Genomic DNA, 27349 nt, shown 5'->3' with positions numbered 1-27349 from the left:
CTGTAATAAACTTGTTGTCACTGCTACATCCCCTCTTCTTCTTGCAAGCTATTCTGTGCAAACAAGTGACCCAAACAAAAACAGTAAAATTATCAAAAAATATGACCCTGAAAGTTTAGAGCCTAATAAAACCCTTCTTGTTATTTAATTAGCTTCAGTAGCTTTCATCCCATTTACAAAAACTGAATTGGAAGCACTGTTAAAATGAATTCTTGCTCCTGACCTTCTGGAGCCTTGAAAATGTAGAGAATAACTTCTGCATTGGTCCACAATACTGACTACTGACATCTGAATATATTCTCATATGTCCCTGTAGTGATTAACAGGGTAAATGACATGATAATTGAACATAGAAGAGATAAAAATGTGTAGTAATTTGCTTTGAGACACAGCCTATCAATTCTGATGATTGTTTTCATTTATATTTCTGACAAAATGAATTTGTTTTATTGGGTTACAGACATATTAACTTCAGCAAAGTGATTGCAATTCAGCGTACTGGATATCCATGTTACTCTGTATATCAGAAATCTGAGTTATATATTCATACATTAGTCTTTCTTACCTCAATAAGACTTTCTAGGTTATATTTTGCAGGGTTTTTTTAACGGTAATAAAAATGGCAATATCAGTGTATTATAGCCGCTTATATCTAACATTTCATGCCAAACTGAAGTGCATTGAAAAAACTTAAGATGGGAGATTATAAAATAACTGCAAAACTGCACTTTGAATATTAAAAAAAGGCATGTGTATTTTTATGCGTTAGTCAACAGTTTGCTTAACATGTTTCTACATCAACACCAGTATTAGGAAGACAAAAAAATCCCACCAAAATATGCCATGCTTTCATAAAAGACTTTGACCTTTCTGAGATTTCTGTAACTTGTTACTGGTTCTGCCTGAAGCAGGATTTCATGGCAGGGGGCAAGATGTTTACTGTTGCCATGTCTCCAGTAACATTACAAGTGGCTCCGGATAAGACCGCCAGCCAAATGCCTAAGCTGTCAAAGTAAATAACTTTTCCATTTCAAAGAGAGCTATTCCAATTAAGGAAAGAAAGTTGGAGCAAAAGAATGAGAAGGAAAAGCCGCAGAAAAGAACTCAAGGAGGGAGTGCAAGATGAAGGGGAGGCGGACATGGAGGGAAATGGAAGAGGAGGAGAGAAAGAGTGAAAGTCATTGCAATCTTATGGGAGTGAAAAAGAGAGGTGGTTTGGAAACAGGAAATCAATTGTTGGGCCTGCATTTTGGTTTGGCTCTGTTTGCTGCTAGACTTAACCTTGAAGTGTGTGAATGGGAGAAAGCACTAGGCTGGGATCAAGACTGAAGCCTGATGAAATGATAGGGAGTCAAGGGCAGAGCACTTTCTCACTTTCCCACTGTAAATTGATTGGTGTAACACGAATCAATTTGCAAGTGATGTTCAGGGGTTAAGCACACACTGATCATGTGACAAGTAACATGCTGAATGTCATCACATTTTGATAAAATAATCACAAGGTAGTTTAATAAAATGAGCTTAATATCCTTTAATAGTTTAGTGATTTGGATTTTCCCAGTTCTTTACCGTGTTGCTGAGTTTTGGCAACCTTTCATAAAGAGACTGCAGGTTCCACTTGAAAGCTGTATATCACAGATTTTCTACTAAAAAATGTGAAACAGTATCAGCGTAACACGATTTTTCTTCCCCTCGAGTATCTTTTATGGAAGATGATAAAGACAAGGAAGGAAGCCCCTTCTTGTTTGCAGTGGTCATGGATATGTTGATAAATGAGGTCATGCAGGAGACTGGACTGTGATGTTCGCAGACAACACTATGACCTGTAGTGAGTGTGAAGCGCAGGTGAAAGAGAGCCTGAACAGGTGGAGGTATGCTCTGGAATGAAAGTCAGTAGAAGTAATGCAGAAATTGTGTGTGTGAATAAGATGGAGAGAGGTGTAACAGTGAAGATCCAAGGAGTAGAGGTATTAAATGTACAGAAGATGAGATAAGATACCCAATGTCAACCAAATTTAAAGCAATGGACATTGCACAAGAAAGGTGAAGAAGAGAGTGCAGGCAGTGGAATGGCTGGAGGTGAGTGTCAGAGGACATTTGTGTCAGAAGAACAGCTGCAAGAGTGAAAGGGAAGGTTTACAAGATAATAGTGAGACCTGCTGTGATGTATGGTTTGGAAATGATGGCTTTAACAAAAAGACAGGAGGCTGAATTGTAGTTAAAGATGTTAAGGTTTTCATTGGAAGAGACTGGGATGGAAAAAATTAGAAATGAACATGTCAGAGGCACAGCTCAGGTTGAGCATTTTGAGACAGAGTTAGAGAGGAAAGGCTGAGATGATATATTCAACAAAGGATGTTGAAGATGTAGGCAGGACAAAAAGAGGAAGACCACAGAGAAGATTCATGGATTTAGTGAAGGAGGACATGCAGAGGGTTTGTATTACAGAGGAGGATGCTAGGGATAGGGTGAGATGGAGGCAGATGATCCGCTGTGGCCACCCCTAAAGGGACCAGCTGAAACAAGAAGAGGAGTATTGATTGAACAGAATGCATTCCCAGTTATTTTTCAACCACCGTGTCATGTGGCTTCTGCAGCTGTGTATGCGTACGTGTGTGTACTTCTGTGCGTGTATAACTGCTGTTTCAAAGTGTGTAAAAGGATTGTTCCATCTGCTGATATGTAGAAAATAACAAGACATCTTGTTATACCTTTATGTGTGTGTGAGTATTTGAGACCTTCAGTTAAATGGCTGTTTATATGGTTAAATAAATGAGTACTTGTAGGAATAGTGACAGACCCTTTGCATGCTATTGACTGCGAATAAATAAAAGATAATTAATGGTGGAAAACCTTCATATTTTTCTCTGAATGTCAGTGTAACACTTCCTGGTTGGATGAGGAGTTAATCCCCTGGGTACAAATATGATTTTACCATCAGTCTCTTTTAGAGCAGCTTTTTTATTCTGGCAGACCTGTATTATCCGTTTCCAGCAGTTGTAAAAATATGGTTGTGGTCATGAAAAAATCTGTACACTGACACATGAAAAATCTCATACTGTAAGTAGAGCTTTAGTTCTCTAAGATTCTCTCTGTATCCAATAAGTTTCATGGATGTGTTGAAAAGTCTTCAGTGTTGACTCGCCAGAGTCATTTACCATGCCCTGCCATGGAGTGGCCACCTTTACACGCTATGCCCCGCCTCTGGCCCTGTGACGAATGGGATAATGACACTGTAGCAGTTAAGAAAATGGATAAATGGATGGAAGATGTGAAGTTCATTTAGTAGGTGCAGAGGTTAATAAAGCTACTCAGTAATTTAATTTTAGTTCCACAAATTTATTAAATTTATAAATGAGCTCAAGTACTTAAGATGTGTATTAATCTATAGCTGGAAATAGTCCAAGCAAATTTGCAATGTCTTATTGTGCGAGCAAGCTTTGCTAAAAAAACATGTATACATGCATGCCTTTTTTTTGTCTATTTCTAACATGTATGCAGGAGAAAAAAACAACTTGATTTACATTCTCTGGCAATATCCATGCAAAACTCTAAGCTATGATATAAATGACTTGGAAAAAAATCTGCCACATGTGAAAAATAACTTCTCCTATGAATATGCATGTGTCTGCTTTAGTGATTTGTTCCTACCCTTGAGTGAAGTTGGTATAATACAGTACCTAAAAGAAAACAGATCTACTTGGACTTGAGCCCAGTGACTTAGCTGGCCAGTATATATGGTAAATGCATCTTTGTTTGGTGTTATCCAGTGGTGAATTGTTAGTGGCATACATACTCTATCAAAGTCTGCTCATGGCTAGACTAATCAGTCTCTCCCGCTAGTATGAGACTAATGCGTTTTAACTTTTGCCTATTATCTATAATTCTCTTTTATATTCCACAATTCTGTTAACCCAGCAATTTCCTCTGCTTCTGTTATACGATTGGCTGTCAGGTGTAATTTCCTGGTGTGTCCTCCCATCAGGGTGGTCTGTTTTCTGTGTGTCAGCAACTGTTGGGGTTGCCCTTCCATCAGTAGGATCATACTGGGGTGTTTGAATCAGCTTCACATTATATTACTCTCTCACACAAGCATGCGTGTACCCTCTCTTACAGACTACCACATTGTGGAGGAGAGGTAGTATTTAGTGCAGCACAGGGACCTTGGTGTGGCAGTGTCAGTGATGGATATGGCAGTAGGACCAGCAGTGTTGGCTTTTGCAGAAGTGTGTTGTCCACCACTGGGATCTGTCAGATCTGTTCTGCTGAGCCCACACATTCTGCTGGCTGGCTGCTATTGCTGCTAGCTATTTCTTTAATCGCTTGTGTGTGTGTGTGTGTGTGTGTGTGTGTGTGTGTGTGTGTGTGTGTGTGTGAGAGAGAGAGAGAGAGAGAGACAGAGGGCAAGCTTGTCTGAGTATGTGCACAACACTGGGTTTACAAGGAGCATATATTACAACTGCAATTGGTTATAAATCCAGCAGAAAATAAAAAAGGTCATCAAATACACCTTAATGGCCATAAAAAGACAAACACGGTAGCTGTTGGTTTAAACTTTTTCATAAAAAGTGAAAAATGCACAAAATAAACATTTAAACCTGATTACTTCCTTGCCTCGATCTTTCTGCACATGGACTCAGTCTTGGAATACATTATGCTCTTTTTTTCCTTCTAAACAAAGAAGACTTGCAAACTGAAATTGTCCTCTGAGACCTTGTTTTTTTAATTTTTAATTTATAAGCTGTCAGAAATGAAGAATTAAAAGCAGTACTAGGCTAAACAGACGATAAATATCTGTCTTCAAAGAGCTGGTGAAACACATGCCTAAGATCCATCCATAAAAGCATGCCATAAAGACACACCTATGAGCTGCCATGAGTAAAAATTGCACTATATTAACATCATACTAGACACATCCCATCTAGACAGCTTATGCACACTTAGCTTAATTGATTTAATAATCACTTTGACTTTGACTTGGATATGTTTAAGAAAATGGATAGATGGATAGGACATTCATACAGTATTCCAATTCTAAGATATAAAATTTCTGCCATTTTTGTGGCAGGAACTGGAGGAATGCTTATAGGAGCTTGAATTTCCAGTTACTGTGTCTCGGCAGTGGAGATACCGCGCATGCTTGGAAATACAGTACTGTTGATGGTGAACTCTAAATGCAGTTGACCATCATGGAAAGAGACAGTTTGTATGCCTAAATGCTTTTTATCTCACTATAACTCTGGATAAGTTAACAGAGGTTTCAACCTTTGGTGGTGGGAGACAAAGGGAGCACTGAATAAAGTAGAGTGGAACTAAATATGTAGAGAAAGGAAGAAGAACAGAAAAACACAAGGGAAAGTCTTTTTTTTAATCTTCCCCCCTTGATCTTCCATCCTACACAGAAAAACAGACACACATACAGTCTACTTTCACATGCAATATACTTTACACAGGTAGAGTGTCACCCTACTTGCACAGATTGCAACAGATTAGTGGTGAGTAGGAGTTAAAAGAGCTGCTGAGTGCACATTTAATACCACAGATATTTAAAGAGAACATCCCTTTTATCTGAGGGGACAATCTGCATTATTCATATTGTGCCCTCTGAGAGTTGAAGGGAGGAGGAAATAGATGCAAAGACATTTCAGAGAATTATTGTTTTTACTAGCAGCCAATGGATTCCTGTTACATTAACAGCAGATATACATTCTGTCTCCTTCCCGCACTTTGTTGGTGTCAGTGTATCTGTGTGTTTGTGTGTGTGAGAGAGACAAAGAGAGTGCATTAAACATCTCCAATCTTTCATTTTTTGACTCGGAATTGTTGAAGGTGCTCTGAAGAAGAATGCAGCTATTACATAGCTGTCGATGTGCTGGTTCAGCACGATGCTCATGTATCTGTCTGTGTTGTTTTTGTTTTCAGCGTGCAGGGCAGGCTTCTACAAATCTACTCTCGGGAATATGGAGTGCTCAAAGTGTCCACCTCATAGTTTCTCTCACCATGAGGGGTCTCTGCACTGTGGCTGTGAGAAAAACTACTTCCGTGCTGAGGGAGACCCTGCTTCTATGGCCTGTACTCGTAAGTGTGCATTTTTTTCCCCCAGTGTAAATAGCACTAATATTTCCTGGTGACCTATCACATAGTGAGTCAGTGAGTCTCATATGTTGCAGTTTGTATTTTGTGTCACTAATATAAAGGTTTCCAGACATTTTAAACAACTTATTGTTTTGCAGTCGTTTATATTTGCCCATGAAAATAAACACCTTCAGCACAACATTGGAATTCCACAGATAACACACTGGGAAAACAGTGAATAAATGGACACAGGAAGTTAAAAATCCCTCATTTTTTTAAAAGGTCACATTTTTTAACCACCTTTTGCACTTCCTGTGTGAATCTCTTTTGCCTCCATCTCATGCAAATGGATTGCAGATGGAGATGGCTCCTGCAAGTATTCAAAAATGCATTCTCTCTAAACCAATAAATCACTGCATTCCCTGATGTCAGATTATTGATACATCCGTTACTAACGGGGCTAGGAAGAAAAAAAAACTGTATGGGGAATGGTGGAAAATATAAATCAACGCCCGCAGCCACAGACAGAATGCTAATTAGAACGACAATCACAGCAGGTCCCTGTTGTGATTATCTCAACATCATCTTGTCAACTACGCAAATTTCATCTCATTGGGACAAACTGAGCAACGCTAGAGCTGAAAATGAATAGATAAGTTGTTAGGAGATAATGATCATGATTATCTCAGGAGAGGTCTTTTACTGTTAGCGGTGTGATAAAGGTTGTTTCAAGCTGACTTTGGAAATTTGTTGGCAAGAAAATTTCAAAGGTCAGAGGGAAAGTTGAAGAAAAGGAGAAAATGTTTTTATTTTGTTCTTCATTCAGTATGAAACATTGCATTATTGCTATTATTAAAATGTAACAATGCAGTCCCTCCATGTCGCACAGTACCACTTACATATGACATTAAAAAATTACAGTATGTTGCTGTTCATCTTGCTGGTTATTGCAGTTAACTTGACTTTTCCACAACTGTATTGTAATGTTGACCGACTAATAATTAGAGATTAGGCCACTTTTTCCTGCTTCAGCTGACCACCTCACACATTAGAGTTGGGCGCTTTGCACATGATCATGACCCTGGCATTGCCGATGACCGATAGCATTGCTGCAGGGCAGCAGAGGAAGTTAAATTGCACAACTATGGTAGCACTGTTCATGACACACAAAGTGTGGCCCAAATGTAAAAGGCACAGAGGTGAGAGCTGACCATAATTAGACAGATATCAGCTGAACAGCTAAAACTGTATTAACTCATCTCATTTTCTGACTTGTTACTTTTAAAAATTAGACCTGTCCTACATTTCAGGATTTTTTTGTTTGTTTGTTTGTTTGTTTAGGTGTTAAATATTTCATCTGTCTTCCCTTCGGTCTTCACCATGCCCTGCATACACACAGTGGAGAGAAAAAAGTTAACAAGATAAGCGAGCATCTGCAAATGACACATAATGGGGTTATTTAAAAATCCATCCAGCAGTCAAAAGTATCTTCCTTCTGTTTTCTCTCACTTGATGCTGATGATGGATTAGTGTAGCTGCTCCACGCTCATTAACTTCAAAGCATACAGAATTCTGGGTGTAAACTTGTGTTTGCACGCCCCTGCATGCCCAGACATGTCTTTTTTACAAATATTGCTTATATGTGGAGGTGCTATTTGAAGTTTATTATGAACCTTATAATAAGGATATTGACTTCATGCACCAATGGGTAAATGAAATAAAATTCACCTTGAGTTATGAGCTATTGCGCTTACTTTGATCATTGTTGATCCATGACATCGTCGCTCATCAGCACAACCCTGTCGCACAGCACAGTTGCAGACAGGCAGGTACGCAGCCCCTCCCCTCGCTAGCAGCTGAAGTAGCTGACCTTCAGAACGATGAACAACACTTTGAGGGATTTGGAGAGGTCACCGATGCTCCAGTTTATACATCACGGAAGCATTAAATAGCACATGGTAACATTTTTCGTTTAACTAAGGAGTTTACTGGCTAGCAGCTATATATTTAATAAAACAATGATGTTAATGGTGCGGTCCAGCCCATCTGTAACATTAATAAACAGTGTTAGTTTAGTAGGATAACAAAATAATTTGTGTTCAAAAGCAGAGGCATCACTGTTACTGTATTTGTGCACAACTCTGAGTATTCATCTGAGTATCTAAGTATTGACTATTTTTCTGGGTGTTAATTCTGGATTTGAAGTTCTAAGTTGCAGTACATGCAGTACAAAGCAAAAATGTACATTGCTGAAAGCAAAATGAGTTAACTTGGAGTAATTTAATTTTCAATTACAAATCCAAAATGTTAAAGTTAAAGAAAATATAAGTGACTGAAACTTTCCACAGTAGTTTTACACCTTTAGCTTTAACACATTATGTTTGATTTCACGTGCCAGTCAAGATGTGTTCAATTATTTTGACTTTAACTTTAGCTTCCCTGTATGCATGTGCATACAAGCAGTGCAGTGCATATACATGTATGCACATATGGGTAAAAGCTAAGCTGAAATGCAGACCCAAAACTCTGATGTGGTCAGTGGATGTTATGTTAGTTGTACATTTTTTTTTACTGATGTTTCAGACCTGTTTTTACCATTCAGATATTTAAATGACTGACTTTTAGAAACTTCTTGTGCAACTGTATTTGGAGTTAAAAAGTTTGAATCATGTTTTTTTTGTAACATTTGACATGTCTTTCAAAGTTAGATTTATGAGACTTGCAGATATCCAAGTTATCAGAACTTCTTTGCAGTCAAATGGTGTGTGTATTTTTCTTTTGATTTCTCTGGCTCAAGCACATAAATATCAGCGATGCAGATAACTGAGACAGCCGCTGCGCATAGTTTGGGAGTGAAGTAAATTCAGCAAAACAAACTAAACAAAGCATTTTATCTCAAGACACAATCCAGTAAGCCCATTTGAATCTTTTTTTTTTCCTTCCTCTGCCTTCTCAGTTTCCCCCACTGAGCTATTTGGCAGTTTTGCTATGTCCCCCATGTAATTAGTCATAGTTTTTCATATGAGTATCTGGAAATCTGTTTGTAATAAGACAGATTTTATGTTAGTCTGAGTGAGTCAGACTCACTTGCTCCGACTGTGCCATGCTCCTCTTGTTTCTTACGGATTTTGAAAGAGAGATGGAAACACATACATACTGTAGTAGATTCACTGATTTATATTAACATAACCCTAGTTTTACGACAACTCATTCATTGTACAGCACTCATAGTAAAAATCTTCTTCCATGAAGATATCCAAGTAGGCAAATAATGCATTGTGAAAAATATATTTTTTGTCTTTTTGCCTTTTTGTGAATTGTCTTCCTTATGAAAGAAAAAGCAAAAACTTTGGGAAATTTAAGGAAGAATAAACACCAAATCCAGCTATAAATGGGTGATTTTTCACAACCCTGCTCAAATTCTCAAAGAGAAAGAGATAACAGAAGTAAAATGACCATATGGTTGGATTTAAAGTTCATGTTACATGTTCTGTGTACTATACGTAGCATATGGCTTTGCTGTTAAATGTAATTCCATTTAATGCGAGTCTACTGACTGATGTTAATATTGCTTTTCATCTATCATGCTGCTGCACTTGTCCTTTCTTTGTGTTCTTTCCTTTCAATCTGCCTTTTTATACTATACTAATCAGTTTTGGTTTTTTTATACTACTAAGCGTTCTCTCCTTCTGTGAATCCAGTGACCTCCCTCTCGATCTCACCTCATCTCCTTCTGTCTACCAGGACCTCCTTCAGCTCCCCGGAACGTAATCTCTTCCATCAATGAGACTTCTGTTATCCTGGAATGGAGCTGGCCTGAGGACACCGGAGGGCGCAGGGATATCACCTTCACTGTCCTCTGCAAACGTTGCCGTGCTGTTGCTGCTAATGGCAGCAGCGGTGGGACCCAGCGTTGTGAACCTTGCCGGAGCAATGTTCGCTTTCTGCCAAGAGCCATGGGACTGCACAACACCACAGTGACGGTTGGCGACTTGTTAGCCCACACTAACTACACATTTGAGATTGAAGCACAGAACGGTGTGTCATCGCTGGCGCCAAAGATGAGACAGTACGCTGCCGTCACCATCACCACCAACCAAGCTGGTGAGATGTCATGATGTATGGGTGGCTAGCTAAAGATATGAGCTGAGATGATTGACTATACACAATAACAGCAATAATTTTGAATCATTTTGGGTATTGATTGAAAGTTGTCTGCATATAATCAATAAAAAGATAGATCACTGGTGTAAAAACACAGGCTCATTCTCCAACGACAAAGAAAAAATAGCCTCTTAGGTTTGGGAGGTTGGTCATCTCCTGCAGGTTGCAAGATTTTGCTCATCTCTATTTTTAGCTGGTCTGAGGACTGGGAACTATGGAGTGGCTGATTCATGCATGAAGAAAAGTGCATTTAATACAAGTGTATTATATATGTAATAACAAGTACTGTGTGTAAATTTTAAAAAAAGCTACCATACTGATAACATACATGAGCTTCTCACCCTCTTCCCCCTCTGCTTCTGAATATTCTCATAAAATAATACTCTAGCCTATGGTTTATATACCTCAAACATATGTACTACAACCATCAACCCTGGACATTTACAAGGCGATCCCAGGCCGCTATTCTCTTGTTTAACGACCAGGATCGAATGTCCTCCTCCTTTTCCAAAATATAACTCCTCCTTTTAACATACTCTCTTAACGTGAGGATGGGCTCCTAAAACTCCCATCAATCTTTTTATACAAATATCTCTCCACACATCCAGTTCTTACAAGAAAAAGACGGCAAAGGAAAGCAGTGCCGTGAAATTCCAAGGGTAAAATAAATCTAGCTGCAGCAGAAAGTGCCAAACCTCAGAAATCCATGACTCTAGCAAGGAATGTGCAAAGGTCCCAGTCTAGTTCATCAGCTTATTTTCTTCTTTTTGCCATTCCTTCAGTGTTCCCCTACACATTTTGCCTTTGTGTTTGGAAGCTCAGCATTTTTTTTTCTCAAGCAGTGTGGTTCCCTACATCCCCCCCACCACCCTACCGACCTCCTTTACTTCTACCTGTCACGTCCCAAACCAACCCCACACCCAGTTTTTCTAATGTGTTCCTCTATTTTTCTGTATGACTCTTCTTCTAAACCTTGAAGGTTGATTTAGCACCTGGAAGGGTGTTTTTTTTTTTTACAGACCAAACAGATGTGAATTTCTCTCATAAGCTGTCATACAGCAAGGTCAGACTCCATCACATCGATGATGATAGGCAGATGGCAAGAGCTATGAATTTAAACAGAGTCAGAGTAGAGATGCCTTCAAGCAAAATGCAATGAAACCTTTAGTACTTCAAGCCTTTTGCTTGTTTTAAAAGTTATATGCAAATATCGAGTCTTGGTGCCTCTGCTTTATGAATGAAAGAGACGCTTTCTCTCGTAGGTTACAGGGTGTACTGATTATTCTTAGTATCAGTATCAGTAATGTAGTCCCCTTGGAATTCACATGCCTGTAAATCAGGAAAGCTGTGTGGAGAAAAATGAAAATGAAGTAATGTAAAATGTTAAATATTATAACAACAGATCCAAAATTGTAAAAACAGCATCACACCTGTGGGTACGCTCAACGGGAAATACCATGAGGGTTGGATTGTATTGGATAACTGATTCAGATCTTGCTACTTGGAGCAGTCTTTGTGAAATGTCGTGTTGGGCTGACTTGGTGACAGGCTGATTTTCTTGTGATAGAAAACATGCATGTACTACAGCATGTAGTTTAAGCTTGAGAGAGTTCCAGGAGGGAGACTCAAAAGAGGCACTGCATAGAGTAAACAGTGTACTTATGGAAACTTTTAAACTAGACACACAAATACAAATGCAGGAGCTTTGGTATATATAAATCACATACCATATAAAGAGTCTGCTGTGTGTGTGCCTTTTAAGTGACAAAATAGGGATAAGTGTTAAATGTAGATTTTAAGTGTCTTTCTGGGTGCTCGTATGTTTAAGTGCACATGCATCAAAAGTTCAGAATAAAGCAAAATTAAAAATACAAATTTGGACTAAAAAATAAAAAAATAAGCACATTTTTAGTAAGCATTATAATGTAAGTGTGTGGTTAATTAGTGGGATTCTCTCTGCAATCTGAATATATATTAGATTTGAAGAGGGCTTATCAACACTAAGAGGTCTGTGTGTGCACAGAATATCAAAAGCCATCTTAGTGCCTAAGTGATAATCAGATGAAATGAAACTCGTCTTTACTTACTATTTATCAGTGTGCTCACATAGTTGCAAGCAGATTTACACACCGAGAAGGACAACATACACACCTCAGTACTATACCCTCTGTCCTGGCTATACACACTTACAATCCCCCTCTCTCTTTAACAAATATCTCAGCCTGCAGCTGCACACTTTCCATCAGCCCTCAGAGTTTACAAGGATTAAGTATGTCAGTGCACTTGCCCCACCCGTCTATATACTTTCCCTCGAATAAACACACATACTTACACACCAGCACACACGTATAGATGCCAAAGCTGTTAAAAGCTGGATTAAGTGTTTCCCTGGAAGGAGCAGTGTGTCCTGGTTGTGCTGTCAAGGTGCTGTCAGACAGTTCTCCTCCTCTCGCCTCCTTTGCCCTCCACTTGTTTCATAACTATGCTAAGAACAGAGTAACTGTGATTCAGATGCAGAGTAATCTCTAGTTACATATCTCTAGTGATATGATAATATGGTTGGTGATTATAGCCTTTAAACAATGAGAAAGTAAAGGCAAAGTTGTATATTTTCTCTCATTTGGGCAATGATTTTTGCCATTGAATAGCATCTTGTTTAATTTAATTTCCTATAATAATTACTCCTAACTGTGTGTGTAGAGGTCACTGTTTCAACATCTGCAGCATGGCCCTCAAATTACAAGTGAATGACAAAGAAGGACAGTTTTTAACACCAGTACAGGCCTGGTATACTGTATCAGTTATGCCTCAGACAAAAAACAGAGTGACAGCAAATTAAGTGCTTAGCAGTAGACATGCTGAGGAAGATAGAAAGGGAAGCAAGGCAAAGGAAACAGAGGAGTAGAGGAACTTGAAGCTGCCTGTAAGCGACCCAGACACAGTAAATCATTACCACCATAAACCACAGAGCCAATAAAAAGCACAGCCTCACCCCACTATCAGAACCAGAGGGAGAGGAGAAGAGGAGGAGCAGGGGGTATAGAAACAGATTCTCCCCATCTGGATTCATTACAGGAGAAAAAATAACTTCCCGCGGAAATACACACGAGTAAATGTACACACACACACTCAGACGCATTCTGCAGCCATATAATCACAATCAAGAAAGGCTTGAACATTTCAAAGACAAACATGTTTTTTCCTGTGGTCTAATAAAATTAAAAGTCGATGCCTCAGATGCCGAGCTGGCCCTGGAGCTGCCTGGCAATTAGAGAGCAGTAAAAAAGGGAAATGAGAAAGGGAGTGAAGAGAGAGACACAGAACGAGAGAGGGGTGCGAGTCTTGATAGAAGGAGAGATGCTGAATTACTAGATTGGGACCATGTGAACTCCCTGAGGCAAGGCGGTGCATGGGCGAAGGATTGGCGAGGAAGATTGGCGAGAGAGAAAGCGACTAACCAAAATGGATGAGGACAGCAGAGAGGAAATTGTTTATAGTGTTTTAAATATAAGTGATGGAGGACAAACTACTATACTTTGATCAGAAATAGCAGAAATTATCGTGCTTTTGCTTGTTTTTGGTAAACATGTAAATCTTACTGGTCCTAATCTTTACTTAAAATGACAAATATCGATACACATTTTGAAAATTGTGATATGTAAATCCAGTGCAGTTTCTTGTACATTACTTTACATTGTCTTGTTCCACTCACAACTCTGGGCCTTTGCCTTAGAATGCCACCCCACCAAGCAGCAAACTGAATTAGGCTAACAGGAACTATAGACAATTGCCAGGATTCAACACTGTGGACTGAACTTCCACTGAACCTTACACTAACGGAACTCACTCTCTGACTGTCTGTGTCTCCTGCCCAGCTCCCTCTCCAGTAGCAGTGATCAAAAAGGAGAAGACAACTCGAAGCAGTGTCTCCCTGTCCTGGCAGGAACCAGAAAGACCCAACGGTATCATCCTTGACTATGAGATCAAATACTACGAAAAGGTTGGTACAGTATATATCACTGTTAAGTTTTCCTTGTGTGCATTTGCATCATAAAATGTGCCTATCTAAGGGAAAAAAATCTACCCTAACTCATTTGGGGAAGTACACCTTGATTGTAAGCATTCTCTAAACGTCTGGTAAGAATGACGCTAAATTCAGAAGATAAAAGCATATGGCATGGTAATTTGTGAGCTGCTTGTGAATAGGTTCTAGTATTTTATTATTTCAATCCAGCTGTGTCTCCAATTTAGGCATCAAAGAGAAATAAATACCCTGAAAACTGGTAACTTGAATTTCCTGAAAATATTTCTCACTGGGGGTATCGACTGAAAAGGTTTACTTACATTTCCACCTTTTTAGGCCCATGTAGTATATCCATCAGTCTTTCTCTAACATTTGGAAGCACATCCAGGACTTACTCTTTCACCCAGTAGACTGAATTTCTGCAAAAATAATAAAATTTAACTCAACTCTAACCCTTATAGTCTTTGTAAATGTTATTTGAACTAAAGCAAGTTGTAGTGCTGATTGTGTCTGCTATGCCACGATATACTCACGGTCTGAATTTTCTTTGACCCTTTTCTAATATTTGTGCTAACCTAAGCTAATTGCTAAGTCGATGCTATTTTCTGTGTGTTTTCATACGTGCACTATTCCAAAAAAAAAAAAAACACGAAAAGTATATGTACTAAATATTTGAAGTTTTGGGTTTTCAGGTACAATTTAAGTTAATATAAATTGAAATGAAATGAAAATGTAGTTGTCGTTATGTTGTGCATAATGTTTTATTTTTATAATAAAAGAAATCTCTTCATCAGAAGACCTCCCTTTCCACCATGTTTTCTTCTTCACGTGACAATTTTTACATTCTTGCTTGTCTTCCTTTTTTTTTGCTCCTCATCTCCTCTTTCTATCTATCCTTCCATCTCTCATGCTGTCCTCCTCTCTAGTCCACTCCTTAATGGAGACAAGTTTTATGGCAGACAGTAAATGCATCTGTGGGGTCCCTCATTCTTCTGTGAGGGAAATTAGTGCAGAACGAATTACACTGGCTTTCAGCACCAATGCTGGGCTATGGCTGACATTTGATGGTGAAATTAGCCGTGGATGCAAGTTTAATCACTCTGGCAGATTCAGTGTGTGTGTGTGTGTGTGTTTGTGTGTGTATATGTGTGCGTGTGTGCCCCAGATCAGTTTGCTTGAATGCCAACAGTGGCCCCTAATCTCTTGATTAGTAGGCTGACAGAAGCTGTTTCCTCTCTAAACTCTGGTCTCTGCTCAGCCATCCCTACCTAAGATGTTAAAACAAGGCCGGAAAACAGTGAGAGGAAAAGTTAATGAGTGATGCTGGGTCAGAGCTCACTGCAGGTCTTATTCTCAGCTGTGGTTTTCCAATTGCACACACATGCTCACTTATCACCAATGCACACTCGTTCAAAAAGGACAGGAAAAATATGAGGGTGGAGCTAAAGTAAAGCATTTTGTAATAAAGCCTTCTGGGTATTTTGCTTGGTAACCGCATTATCTTTCAGGAAGTGCTGGAGACACAAACACGCATACCCACAAAGCAAGTTCCCATAGGATTCTCCTCACTAGACATACATACCCAGGGATTTTAAACCCCTGACAAAAGGCTCTTCCATGCAGAAGAGCAAACTTGGAGAACCATGGTAGATCCCAAGACTAATGCCAGACAGAGGCCTCTTCTTGTTGTAGGCAAAGGGACACTGAGGGCAACTAGCATGCCAAGGATAAAGGCCACAGAAGGAGAAACACTGGAACACGAATTCCCCACACCAAGACCACACCATGACTCACTTATGAGACAGAAAGAGGCTTTTAGAGACACATGCACAGACACACAGATATAATTGCATATAGACATAAACAGGATGGTGAAACGGAACACAAAAACAGACTAAGATTAAAGAGATTAAAAGAGAGAGCTTTTACCAAGAAAGTGATGTTCAGATTTACATCAACAGCCAGACTTTTTTTTTTTTTTGCGGTTTCCTGTCTGGATTTAAACAAGTTTAAAACAGACATTTGCAGTGAGGAGAGTCCAGTAATCCAGTAGACATTTACCAGTGACTCCAGCCTAGTATCTGCCACTGTAGAAACTGCAGTCATACCAAAATATGCCTAGCATATAGTGCATAGAGTAATCGATCCTCAGTGGACCAACATATTTCAACATATTTAGGGGTGGGGGGGTGAACCCACTGAAACCAAAAAGGAAAGTTATAAAATTACAGCCTTGTTGTTTTTGTTGGGTGATAAAATCAAATACTGTTTTATATAAACACTTCATAGTTTAATTTTGGACCATAACATATTTCACTGGTAAAATTTGGATAAACAGGAGTTCTCTACTGGGATGTTAATGTGAGGCAAAACAAAAATGTTATTTGTCACAAGTCATTTCATCTCATATTGTGGGCTACCGCTCTAAATCCTGTGATTATTGGCCTTCCTAATGCACCAAATTGCAACCTATTTTCTGCTAACTGATAAAAATGTGTATTTTCCAGACATCTGTGTAAACTTAATAGACCACGTCACTTCAGTTCTAGATGAAACCATGTGAAGCTAAGGCACTAAGTAAAGTGTTAGCTGCTTGTTTAAAAATAATCATATTCCTTTGATATCCAGTATTCAACAGATGTGAAATTTTACACAACGTAAGTGAAAAAAAGCACTGGATACGAAAAAAATGGCAGGAATAATAATAAAAAGAGAAATACTTTTTTTTATCCCAAAAGTTGAGGTTACTGTGCTACAGCAGCCAAAACCTAAAAAAAACCAAACAAAATAAAAACCTGGAGCTGTAAAAAATATCACAAATATTGTGTCAACATAAATCTGTTCTGAAAAGTAAAAAAAAAAAAAACAATACATTAAAGAGAGGCCTCAATAAATCACTATACAATGAGGAGCTTAAATCTAAAATGAATACTACCTGGGAAGGGTTATACCAGACAAACAAGCCAACTCATTATAATTAGATGAACCACACCTAACCAGTTTTCTACCTCTGGCTTTACTCACTTTGCTCTCGCTAGCACACTTGTAAAACTGATGGGTCAGAGTGTCTGAATTGGAAGGGCTGCACATTTTATCTCCCATATTTGGGGATAGGGAAGGTTTCGTAATAATCTTGGGAATTCCCAACTAGAAGGCTTCCCAGAAGAAGAGAGGTGTTTCATCTTTTGGAAATCCCATGGTAGCTCCATGCTCTCCGTGTCCGTTAAACAAGCTAAAGGGCAGACCGATAAGACGATTCCTAGTGCACTTTGTGGAAATCGAATTTGTGCGAATACACTTTGCTAATTATTTTTGCGTGTTTTATCACTATAATCTAAAGAGCCGAGAGAGAAGTCCAGATCCAAATTAATTTAGGCTGTTTATTTAGTCTTAGACAAAAGGGATTTTTACTAAAACAATCCATGAGACTTCTGCTGTACATCACCCATTTTAGGATCTGTATGTTTTTGCCTCTGTGTCTTGTGTGTGTGTGTGTTTTAAGCTATAATTTGCTGCAGCTTTGTTTATGTTATCAAAGCACAACACAGCACTGAGACCATATTAAATCCTTACAGCGTTCTAGTGTTCAACACACAAACAAGTACTTGGAGGCTCATGCACAGAACAGAAAGTCCACACTCACACACATGCACACTCACACACACACACACACACACACACACACACACACACACACACACGTATCTATCTACACACACACACACACACACACACGCACACACACACACACACACACACACACACACACACACACACACACACACAAAGATACTTGTGCCACACCTGTGTATGATTTTCAGGGGATGACATGCTGTCCTGAACAATGACAAGCTGTAAGAGATTTATAGCTGTGATGAAGGGTTGTTCCAGTGCAGGTCTGGTGTATCAGTTACTGCCTCACACACATGCCCGTTTAAAAAGCTTTGTGCACCATAAAACTCTGATCTAGTCCATTAATAAGCATTAAGTTTCTTTTGGGGACTGAATTTTTACATGCCAGGGTCTTTGAAAAAAGAGAATATGACAGTGTCAGGAATTTTATAACATTGGGTACATTGCAAAACATGTAGCTCATTTTTAGGATTGCTGAAGTCATCCCTAATAGGTTGTCATTAATATTAACAAGTGGCCTTGTGCGGTTTTCCTCTCAATCCAAAGTTTGTTTTATACCAGAACTGGGTCAGTAATAATGTGCCTGCAGTCCTCTGTGGGCATGGACAAGTCTAGCAAATTTTACCCAGGACAGTGGAAGGCTATAAAATACAGAACCGTGTGTGTGCATGTATTCTGTTATACCATCAGATGTTATTTTGTACCTTCTGTAAGATGTACTCAGTGTTAATTAATTTCATAGAGTGCTACTTTCTACCTTCCCACTTTTTCTCTCCCCTTTCTTTTATTTCTGTTTGTTTTTTCTCTCTTTTTCTTTTCCTTCCACATCTGGAAACAATGTGCTGAATACAGACCTGGTGTGTAAATCCTCTTGTTGTTTCATCAGTGGAGATCAGTAGGAGAGAAGTCATAAAACGTAAAGGGCATAATTTATCAGATTTGCAAGAATGCTATCAAACTGTCTGGGATGTTTACGCATTTGCATCAGTACAAAAACAGACATACATGGTTCTACTATGCAAACTTCATATATATATATATATATATATATATATATATATATATATATATATATATATATAGTTCATACTACTGCATCTATAAATTACATAGTACTAAATCGGTATGTTAAATTAATATTTAATTCCTCAAAACGATTTGAGTTCTCATCTGTCATCCTGTTTCTTTGTTCTCTTTTTTCTACAGGAGGAGCAGGAGACCAGCTACACAATCCTCCGTGCTCGAGGTTGTAATGTGACCCTGAATGGTCTGAAGCCCAACACTGCGTACTTGCTTCAAATCAGAGCCCGTACCGCAGCAGGATATGGAGCCAGCAGCCCCACTTTCCAGTTCGAGACCAGCCCTGACTGTAAGCTCAGTAGAGATTAAAATTAAATTAAATTATATGATAGTCCATTAGCCTTTTTCCTATCATTTTTTATTTTGAATTGTGAGGTTATGAAACCTCTCTGGCAGGATGTGTGCATGTTAATTTTTTTTTTTTTGTTTGACGACCTTATGTCCAGTTGTGTAGCAGCTGTTTCAAACATGTTCGCTGACAAGAACAATTTTCTTTCCTTTCTTGCTGTTGGTGAAATTTAGATATTCATGCAGTAACTTTGGCAGAATTTCAGAAGTGAATTCAACCATCACATTTTTTATTGCAGCAAACATGCAAGTGCTTTGGAGAAAATTTGAAAATACTGCCCAAGATTTTTGCTTTACTTTGTCTCTGTTACACGCCTAAGTTGTTTCGTTTAGCTGTTACTGTTCCAGGGGATAAAAGCTGTGAAAGCACATTATTGTTTATATCGATTTTGCTGCCAAATATGTGTAAGTGTCTCTAGAGTGAGCTGAATCACCTTTATCTGCTCATGTGGGAACTAAATAGAATATCTTATTGAATCAAAGGTATATTTATTCTTGATGCGCATGCGGTACGTTGGAATAGGACTAGCAGGTAATTGAAGTTTGTGTTGTGATGTGCTGTAATGTTAACAAAACAAAGTTAACACTGCTTATTAGTTGTTTCTTTCTGTCTTTCAGCAGCCTTCTCTATCTCAAGTGAAAGCAGCCAGGTTGTTTTGATTGCCATTTCTTCTGCCGTAGCCATCATCCTGCTCACTGTGCTTCTCTACGTCCTGATTAGCAGGTCTGTCCACCAATCACTTGCCTGGATTCTCGCCTTGAGCATTGTCTCCATTAGTCACACCATCTGTACTCTCTCTTTTCAGCACTATGTGATCAGTTGATTCTGTGTGCACTTTTCAAAAATTTACTTTCAAAAGCTTAGAAGAAAAATTAAAAAACACCAATTAATAACCAAAGGAACTTTTACCGCTGTGGTTTAGAAGGTGTTTTAACCTTGTTGATGATTCCTTGTAATTGTGATGCTATTATTATTCATTAAATATTTGAGAACGTGTTCTAAATTTGTTCAAAGAAGTTCTTTTTAGAACAGCTTCGTCAGCTTTCTCAAGAAGTACACATTCTGATAGCCTGTATGGTCCTTTAAAGTCCAGATCTATACACACTTCAGCTGAAGTTGCTCTTGGCTTAGTTGCCACTCAATCAAAAAACATGAGCATCTTCAATAAATGGAATCTTTTCAGTGCGTCCATGCACAACACGGGTGTTTGAATGCCAATGTGTGTGCAGCTGAAGTTGGTGGTCAGCAGGTTTCGGAAAGAGTATAAATCCACATCACATTATAAGACTTACTGATACTCTTTGGGGTTATAAGAGCCAGAAGTATATACACACAGACATAAGTATGCACACATGGATCTTGGTAGCGTTTGGGCTGGGCTTGTGGGCGAATTTTTATCGGAGATGTGGCACTACTTCTGGTCTTTCTCTGTTTGCATTGGCAGGTTTTGTTGCCGGAGCAAATCCAAACATCCTGATGAAAAAAGACTGCATTTTGGCAATGGACACTGTAAGTACTGGACTTTGTTTATCTGAGAATTGGCTCTGTCTCTCCTTGCCGTACTTTAATAGTCACTGAATACAGATAGAACTAGCTAGTTACATAACAGATAATTTGAGGGTGTCATTTGAATATGCATGTCCTTCTGAGAACCTTTTGACCAATAGCGGTTGTTTTAGAGTAGATATGTCAAAGCTTGAAGTGGATTTCCCCTTTAAGTTTAGATATATCTTTGTGTTTTCATATGAGAAGACAATAATCAAACAAGACCATGTTATGAAGCAGGATTTTTGGCCCATTTAGAAACGAGTACTTGAGGCTTCATTTAAAAGGAGAACAAAAATAACACAGTTTTCCAAACCAGCCAAATGAAGTGGTTAAATCTGTGTTTTAGTTTCTACTTTCCAAATAAAAAAGTTTCTTGATATTATTTCTACTATCAGTGTCAGTACTAAATAAATAGTAATTTCATTTTCTTTTCATGCTATTTCCTCATCCCTTTATTCCTTGTTTCTTCTCTCTCTGTCTTTACAAGGTGTTATTTATTTGAAATAGTCCTACCTTTAAATTTGACCTAGGTCTCTAGAATTCCCCAGGTACTGCAGAGCATCTGCCCACTGCTTCATGAGTAGTTTGGATGGGTCAAACACAGAGCATAAATTTTAACACACAGGGACTACTAAAATACAGCTGTGTTACATATCTTCCCTTCGTTTTCAAGTTTATAATAAAATAAAACATATCTCTGAAACATTATGTTTCTTAAATTTGATGTGTTATGAAGGGTATAATTCCTCTTTGGGTTATTGTTCCTCCATCAAATCTCAATAAGAGAGACTCTCCGGGGAAAGAGAAAAGAGGGAATTGTAAAAAAAAACTCTTTCCATTAAAACAGCTAAAAGTGTCTTCATATCCATTTGATAAGTAGCTGTTGCTTTAATGCATAATATATTAAGTGAGAAAATCTCATCCTTGCCTGCTCCTTGAGGGAAATTCTTCCCTAAAATTCAATCAATGACATACTCAGGACTCTATCGTCTTCATGGTTTTGGTTTCATTGTGCAGGGTTAGTTAGATCTTTTTGCCACCCTGTGTGTTTCCTAGACTCCTCTGAAAGTGCAATTTTACTGTAAGCTGTGCTATTTTGGAGTTTTTAACTATTTGGTAACCAATGCAACTTTCCTGTGCTGCTGCAGTGCGTCTGCCAGGGATCAGAACCTATGTGGACCCCCACACATATGAGGACCCGAGCCAGGCTGTGCACGAGTTTGCCAAGGAACTGGATGCCTCCTGCATTGCCATAGATAAAGTGGTGGGAGCAGGTGAGAATAGGCACAGGAAAATGTATGGCCAGATGCTGCTGCTTATTTAGATTCCATATAGGTTTGGCAATATTGCAGAAAATTCATGTCATTTCAAACATTTTCAAAACAATTATCAAAATGAGCTTGGTGGGATATAAAAAAAAGCAAATCAAAAAAGATTTTTCCCACTTTCGTATCACATTTACTTCCTTTTACTTTTGCACTCTTTCATGCTCTGTTTAAATGACAAAGACAAACCAAGTGCACAACCACTCTAAGGAAAAATGAAGTGTATACAGAGCTCCTATACATCTATATTTTCATAACAGTGAGCTAGTTATCTATGCGTCATGCTGCACAGCCGGGAATGAGAAAGCATTCTATGCCCCAGCTTGACGTCTCTTCTTTCCAGCCTTCACCTAGGATGGAGGGAAAGGTGGTGAAATGAGAAAACCTTCAGTTGGTTCATGTCTCCTTTAACCCTTTTCTTTCCTTCCTTTATTTTTTCTTTCCATTTTCCATAGCTTATGCTCCAGTTCGTAACTCCCGATGTACAGTAATTGCAATAGTAATTGAAGCCTTGTCTCCTCTTTTCCTCTCCACTCATGTACTCCCTGATAACTTGAGCAGGAGTGCAGACGGGAGGGTAATGCATTATGATTCATGTCGAGTGCAGTCAGAAAGATGGAGACTAAAGCACACAGCACATAACAGCAGACTGGTCTCCAGAGTCCCACCAGCCCTTCACACTGTAAAACTGTCAGGACAGCCTGAGAGTCTATTACCTGAGTATACACTGGACTCACACTCTGCAGTGCTAACCACAATATATTTTTCATACATAGCAGACACAAAACACAATGATTTTCACAGGGCTGCAATGGTACATAGGAGATAACTGTTTATATATATACAGTTTTATATATATTTTATATATATAAAATCACATATAAAAAACAAAATCAGCTGTTCTCTTTTAATGTAATAAAAAATGTGGTACACATTTGTGCACAGTTCATTGTGGCTGTCATTTTGATTTTACACAAGCATTAACTTCTTCAAATCTGCATGACCATTTGCAAGAAATGCACACAAACTAATGTCCATACTTCATTTAATATTATTAAATACATGCAATTTGATGTTAGAGGCATGAAAAGTGAAACAGCAGTGAAACATGATCTATCGAAAATGCAAATAGATGAAGAGTAGCTCCAATTTATCATCATTCTAAACCATAATTAGCTGAGTAATACCTTAACCCATAGTCGATTTACAGCAGAAAAGTCTATACTGTACTATACATTTTTAATGTGTACAGTGCATAGCTGATTCAAAGTGTATTTATTTTAGTGTTCTTCCATAGTAACACAAAGAAGGGAGAGTGCAACTATGAGAACATGTTCTGGACAATATAAATAAAATGACAAGTTGACAGGGTGATTACTTTTGAAAAGCAACTTAGTAGTTCAGAGCAGTTTAATTTTAGAAAGATGGACAGAGAATCCCTGAAAGATTTTCAGATAAAAACCAGAAACCTTATATGAGAAAACCATAAATTTGCAGATCCAAATGTGAGATGAGAGGAGAAGAAAGGGGACTTTGGCCTGCTCTTGCTAATCTATTTTAACTTCATAAAATCTGAACCCAACACCAGAGGTGAACATTAAAGCTCCAGCCATGATGTAAACATTTTTGTCCGTCAGCTTCAATGCACCCTGCCACCCATCTGTGTGATTTTTATAAAGCCACATAAGCACTCTGAACAATATACAACATACCTTCTCTTTCTCCATTCCTGCCTCAACTCCATCTGTCTTCATTAAACACGTTAAAGGGACTTTGATCCTCTTGCCAATCGGTGATTGTGTGTTAAAAGACATGAAACACATGTTCCGCTCTGCTTACATGGGTTAGACTTTAACATCAAAGTGAGATACCTAGCTCTACTCATAACAGGAAAGGAAAGAGTGTCCCTAATCAAGTCTTATTAGACGAAGATCTTCTTTCTCTGAGTGACCACATAAAAAGGTGCCTTGGCTTGACTTGCCTGTCCACTGCTCAGGACCAGAAGTGCAAAGCAGAGAAGGAAAGAACAGACATGGTCTGGGTATTTAGACAGGTTATAATTATTCAGGCTTAAGTCCTTCCAGACCCCATTGCTTGACCCATGCTCTCTGAGCCAGAGCAGCTATGGGATATGATTGTACTGGATGAAGAGTGAGATCTGCATATCTTAGTTCTGACATCACCATTCTTGAGCACACTCAGCATGCATGTATGTTCAAACACCCACTCACATTCAGTACACACACACATATATATACACACATATACACACACCCCTCATCTTCTGCAGTCCAGCCAAAACTCTGTCTCCAGGACTACCTTTGAAGTGGCCAGCATACGTACAAAACTTACAGTACCTTCTGGATAGCTCCCCATTGCATGCTCATACTTACAAGTAGTAACTGAAATTCATGCATCCCCTCACCAGTGAAGAATGCTAATTGAGCTCTCCCCGAGTGGATGTTAAGTCATTTTGTGTTTTAATTCGGCATATAAATGAAGCTGAAAAGTTGTGTTGCTGTCTATTCACTTTGTTATTTTGGCTATGGGTACACGCTATGCATTAATCAGGAAATGCTGTTTTTTGTCCAACATCAACAAAAGCATTTCCTGATTAATTGGAGTAAAGTTATTACAGATGGAAATTTTAAGATCCTTCATGATCTGCAGCTTTGTCTGAATGAATCACTGACAGGCAGCTGTAAAAATCATATGTTGTAACACCTTAAACAACATCTGAACCCCTGTTGTACATCAGAGCAGTCAGGATTTTCTGCCTCATGCTATGCTAGATGCTGGGCTCTCAGTGGTGAAACTGACCTAGCCGTAGGTTTAAGGAGTATCAGCATGCAGCCTGTCTTTGTGGTTTTACTGCTGATCATGTACTCTGGTACAAGAGAGCTATTTAAGTTAGCCATATTCACTCCAAAATGCTTTTCACTGCAATGTCATAGACATCATACATAAAACTTGCCTTTATTTTATCTTTAGGTGAATTTGGAGAAGTCTGCAGTGGTCGCCTGAAGTTGCCCAGCAAAAAGGAGATCTGCGTGGCCATCAAAACTCTTAAAGGTGGATATACAGACAAACAGAGGCGGGACTTCCTTTCTGAGGCATCAATCATGGGACAGTTTGACCACCCTAACATCATCAGGCTGGAGGGGGTGGTAACACGCAGTAAGTTCCACGACAAACTGAAGAGAATTGAATTACCAGGTGCTATTTTGATAATTATATGCTATTGTGGTTCTTGGAGAGTATTAATCTATGAAGCACTTACTTTTTTAGTTTTTCAGAAGCATGATGTTTCACAGAACACAACAATTTTTAGTCACATTCCATAAGAGAGCAGGCTTCTCCTGAGAGTCTTTTTACCGATTCCGGATTTGCAGTTGTCTTTGACAAATGGCTCTAAAGTGGCCGACACTTCTGTGAAAGAGCAAAGGAGTTTTATTGAGTTGCCGTGGTGTAAATCTCTGCAGATCAATGTGCTCTGATCAAAGCCTGTGTCCAAAGCAGGCATAAATCCATAAATCCATATCTCTGACTAGCTTCCCTCTGGGCCTCTTTATAAGACTATCATTAGCACACAGAAGGCCTCTTTAAAATGGAATGACTGCAGAAAAGGGAAATAATGAGTCTGAACTTTGTCGCAAAGAAACAGTCCTGGCCTCTATATTTCCCTGCGGCACTTGGCTTGTTAAGTAGTTCTGCCAGTATTGTTATTCTAAAGAGTAGAATAAAATACCAAGTGAACTTGCCTTCTCTTTATTATTCTGGATTTTAGGTTCTTCTGTTCCGTCTCATTTGTTCTTTGCTTCCTCGTCTCCACCTTTTCTTACATCAACTTGTTTTACCTGCTTCCCCAACTTATCTTCTTAGCAACTTACTGCCGTGACTTGTAATCAAAAACAGCCCAGTCTTACAATGTAATGTAATTTCCAAACAGCAATGAACTGGGCATGTAAACCATGTTGTTCTGATTATGTTTCATCTCTACAAAGAAAGAAGGAAAAAAAGAAAAAAGAAAGGAGGGAAGGAAAGGAGGGAGGGAAGGAATGAAGGATGGAAGGAAAGTAGAAAAAAGAAAGGAGGGATGGAACGTCAAAAGAAACAAAGGATGCAAGGAAAGAATGATAGAAGGCAGGAAACAGGAGGGAAGGAGGGAAGGAAAGAAGCAAAAAAGAATTTAAGAAAGGAGCAAAGAGAAGGAACAAAGGGAGAAAGAAAGTAATGACAGTAGAATGAAATAAATAAATAAACAAACAATAGAAAGATAGAAAGGATGGAAGGAAGGGAGGAAGGATGGAAAAATTGAATAACACAAAGAAATAACACAAAGGAAGCAGGAAGGAAGGAGGGATGAAGGACAAAACAATAGAAGGAAGACAGAACAACACCAATTAATATCGTATAACGTATCATTTTGAGTCAACAGTGGCACAAATTATGCTACTAAACTGTCACTGATGCAGTTTTTGTAGGAGAAAACATGTAAACTTGTTAAACATGCTAATATGCATGTATTTGTAAAATAATGTCAGTAAATAAGGTCAAATAATAGAAAACAGTAACCAGAACAACAGAAGCTAATCATACTCCTTCATCCAGTTTGGTCTCTTTTAGCATAATTTTCAGTTAGAACGTACGGCATGGTTCTGCACTGTACTGATGAATGAAATCAGTCCACTCTGAAAGTGAAAGTCTGTGTGTGTGTGTGCATGTGTGTGATCCCTCATCACACATTGTTTGCCTAATACATCTTAAACCACTCTTCCTGTTAATGTCCGACCTGTGAGAAATGCTGCAATAACACAAGACTGCGGTTTCATTTGCTGGTTTGAGACTAATAGGGGAGGCCCCAAATTCACTACTTCGCACATGACATTTGGAGAGATGCCCTGAGCACATGTGCATAAGTAGGAGCAGCATGAGTGCAGGGCATAGTTTTAGGAGGTCCATTTGATATGCTCCCACACACAGACACACACCTACACACACACAAACACACACACAAATGCACACTGCTGTCGGGTGATTTATTAAGCTGCTCCTGTTAATTCTTAATAATCCTGAGACTTTCACACCCCATTTACCTTGCTGCTGCTTTTGGCTGATCCACAGGCTGCATATTTGCAGGAGCACACGCAC

The 27349-nt window shown here is 38.8% G+C and overlaps 1 protein-coding gene across 4 annotated transcripts in view; it reads left to right on the top strand.

The window, feature by feature from the left end:
* epha3 (eph receptor A3) overlaps window positions 1–27349 on the top strand; it is a 109675-nt gene that overhangs the window by 43517 nt on the left and 38809 nt on the right. For 3 of the 4 annotated variants that reach the window (XM_031729237.2, XM_039600028.1, XM_031729238.2), the window contains exons 4-11: window positions 5923–6078; window positions 9820–10179; window positions 14115–14239; window positions 19103–19265; window positions 19943–20048; window positions 20770–20834; window positions 22022–22147; window positions 25190–25375. In XM_031729237.2, the coding sequence (XP_031585097.1) occupies window positions 5923–6078; window positions 9820–10179; window positions 14115–14239; window positions 19103–19265; window positions 19943–20048; window positions 20770–20834; window positions 22022–22147; window positions 25190–25375 (1287 nt within the window). The remainder of the gene's footprint in view (window positions 1–5922; window positions 6079–9819; window positions 10180–14114; window positions 14240–19102; window positions 19266–19942; window positions 20049–20769; window positions 20835–22021; window positions 22148–25189; window positions 25376–27349) is intronic. The other variant, XM_039600027.1, reaches the window with a different exon arrangement.

Source organism: Oreochromis aureus, linkage group 16 (genome assembly GCF_013358895.1).
Source record: "Oreochromis aureus strain Israel breed Guangdong linkage group 16, ZZ_aureus, whole genome shotgun sequence".
NCBI classification, from domain to species: Eukaryota; Metazoa; Chordata; class Actinopteri; order Cichliformes; family Cichlidae; genus Oreochromis; species Oreochromis aureus.
The sequence above is the reverse complement of the archived record's forward strand: the minus strand, read 5'-3'. Positions and strand labels throughout refer to the sequence as shown.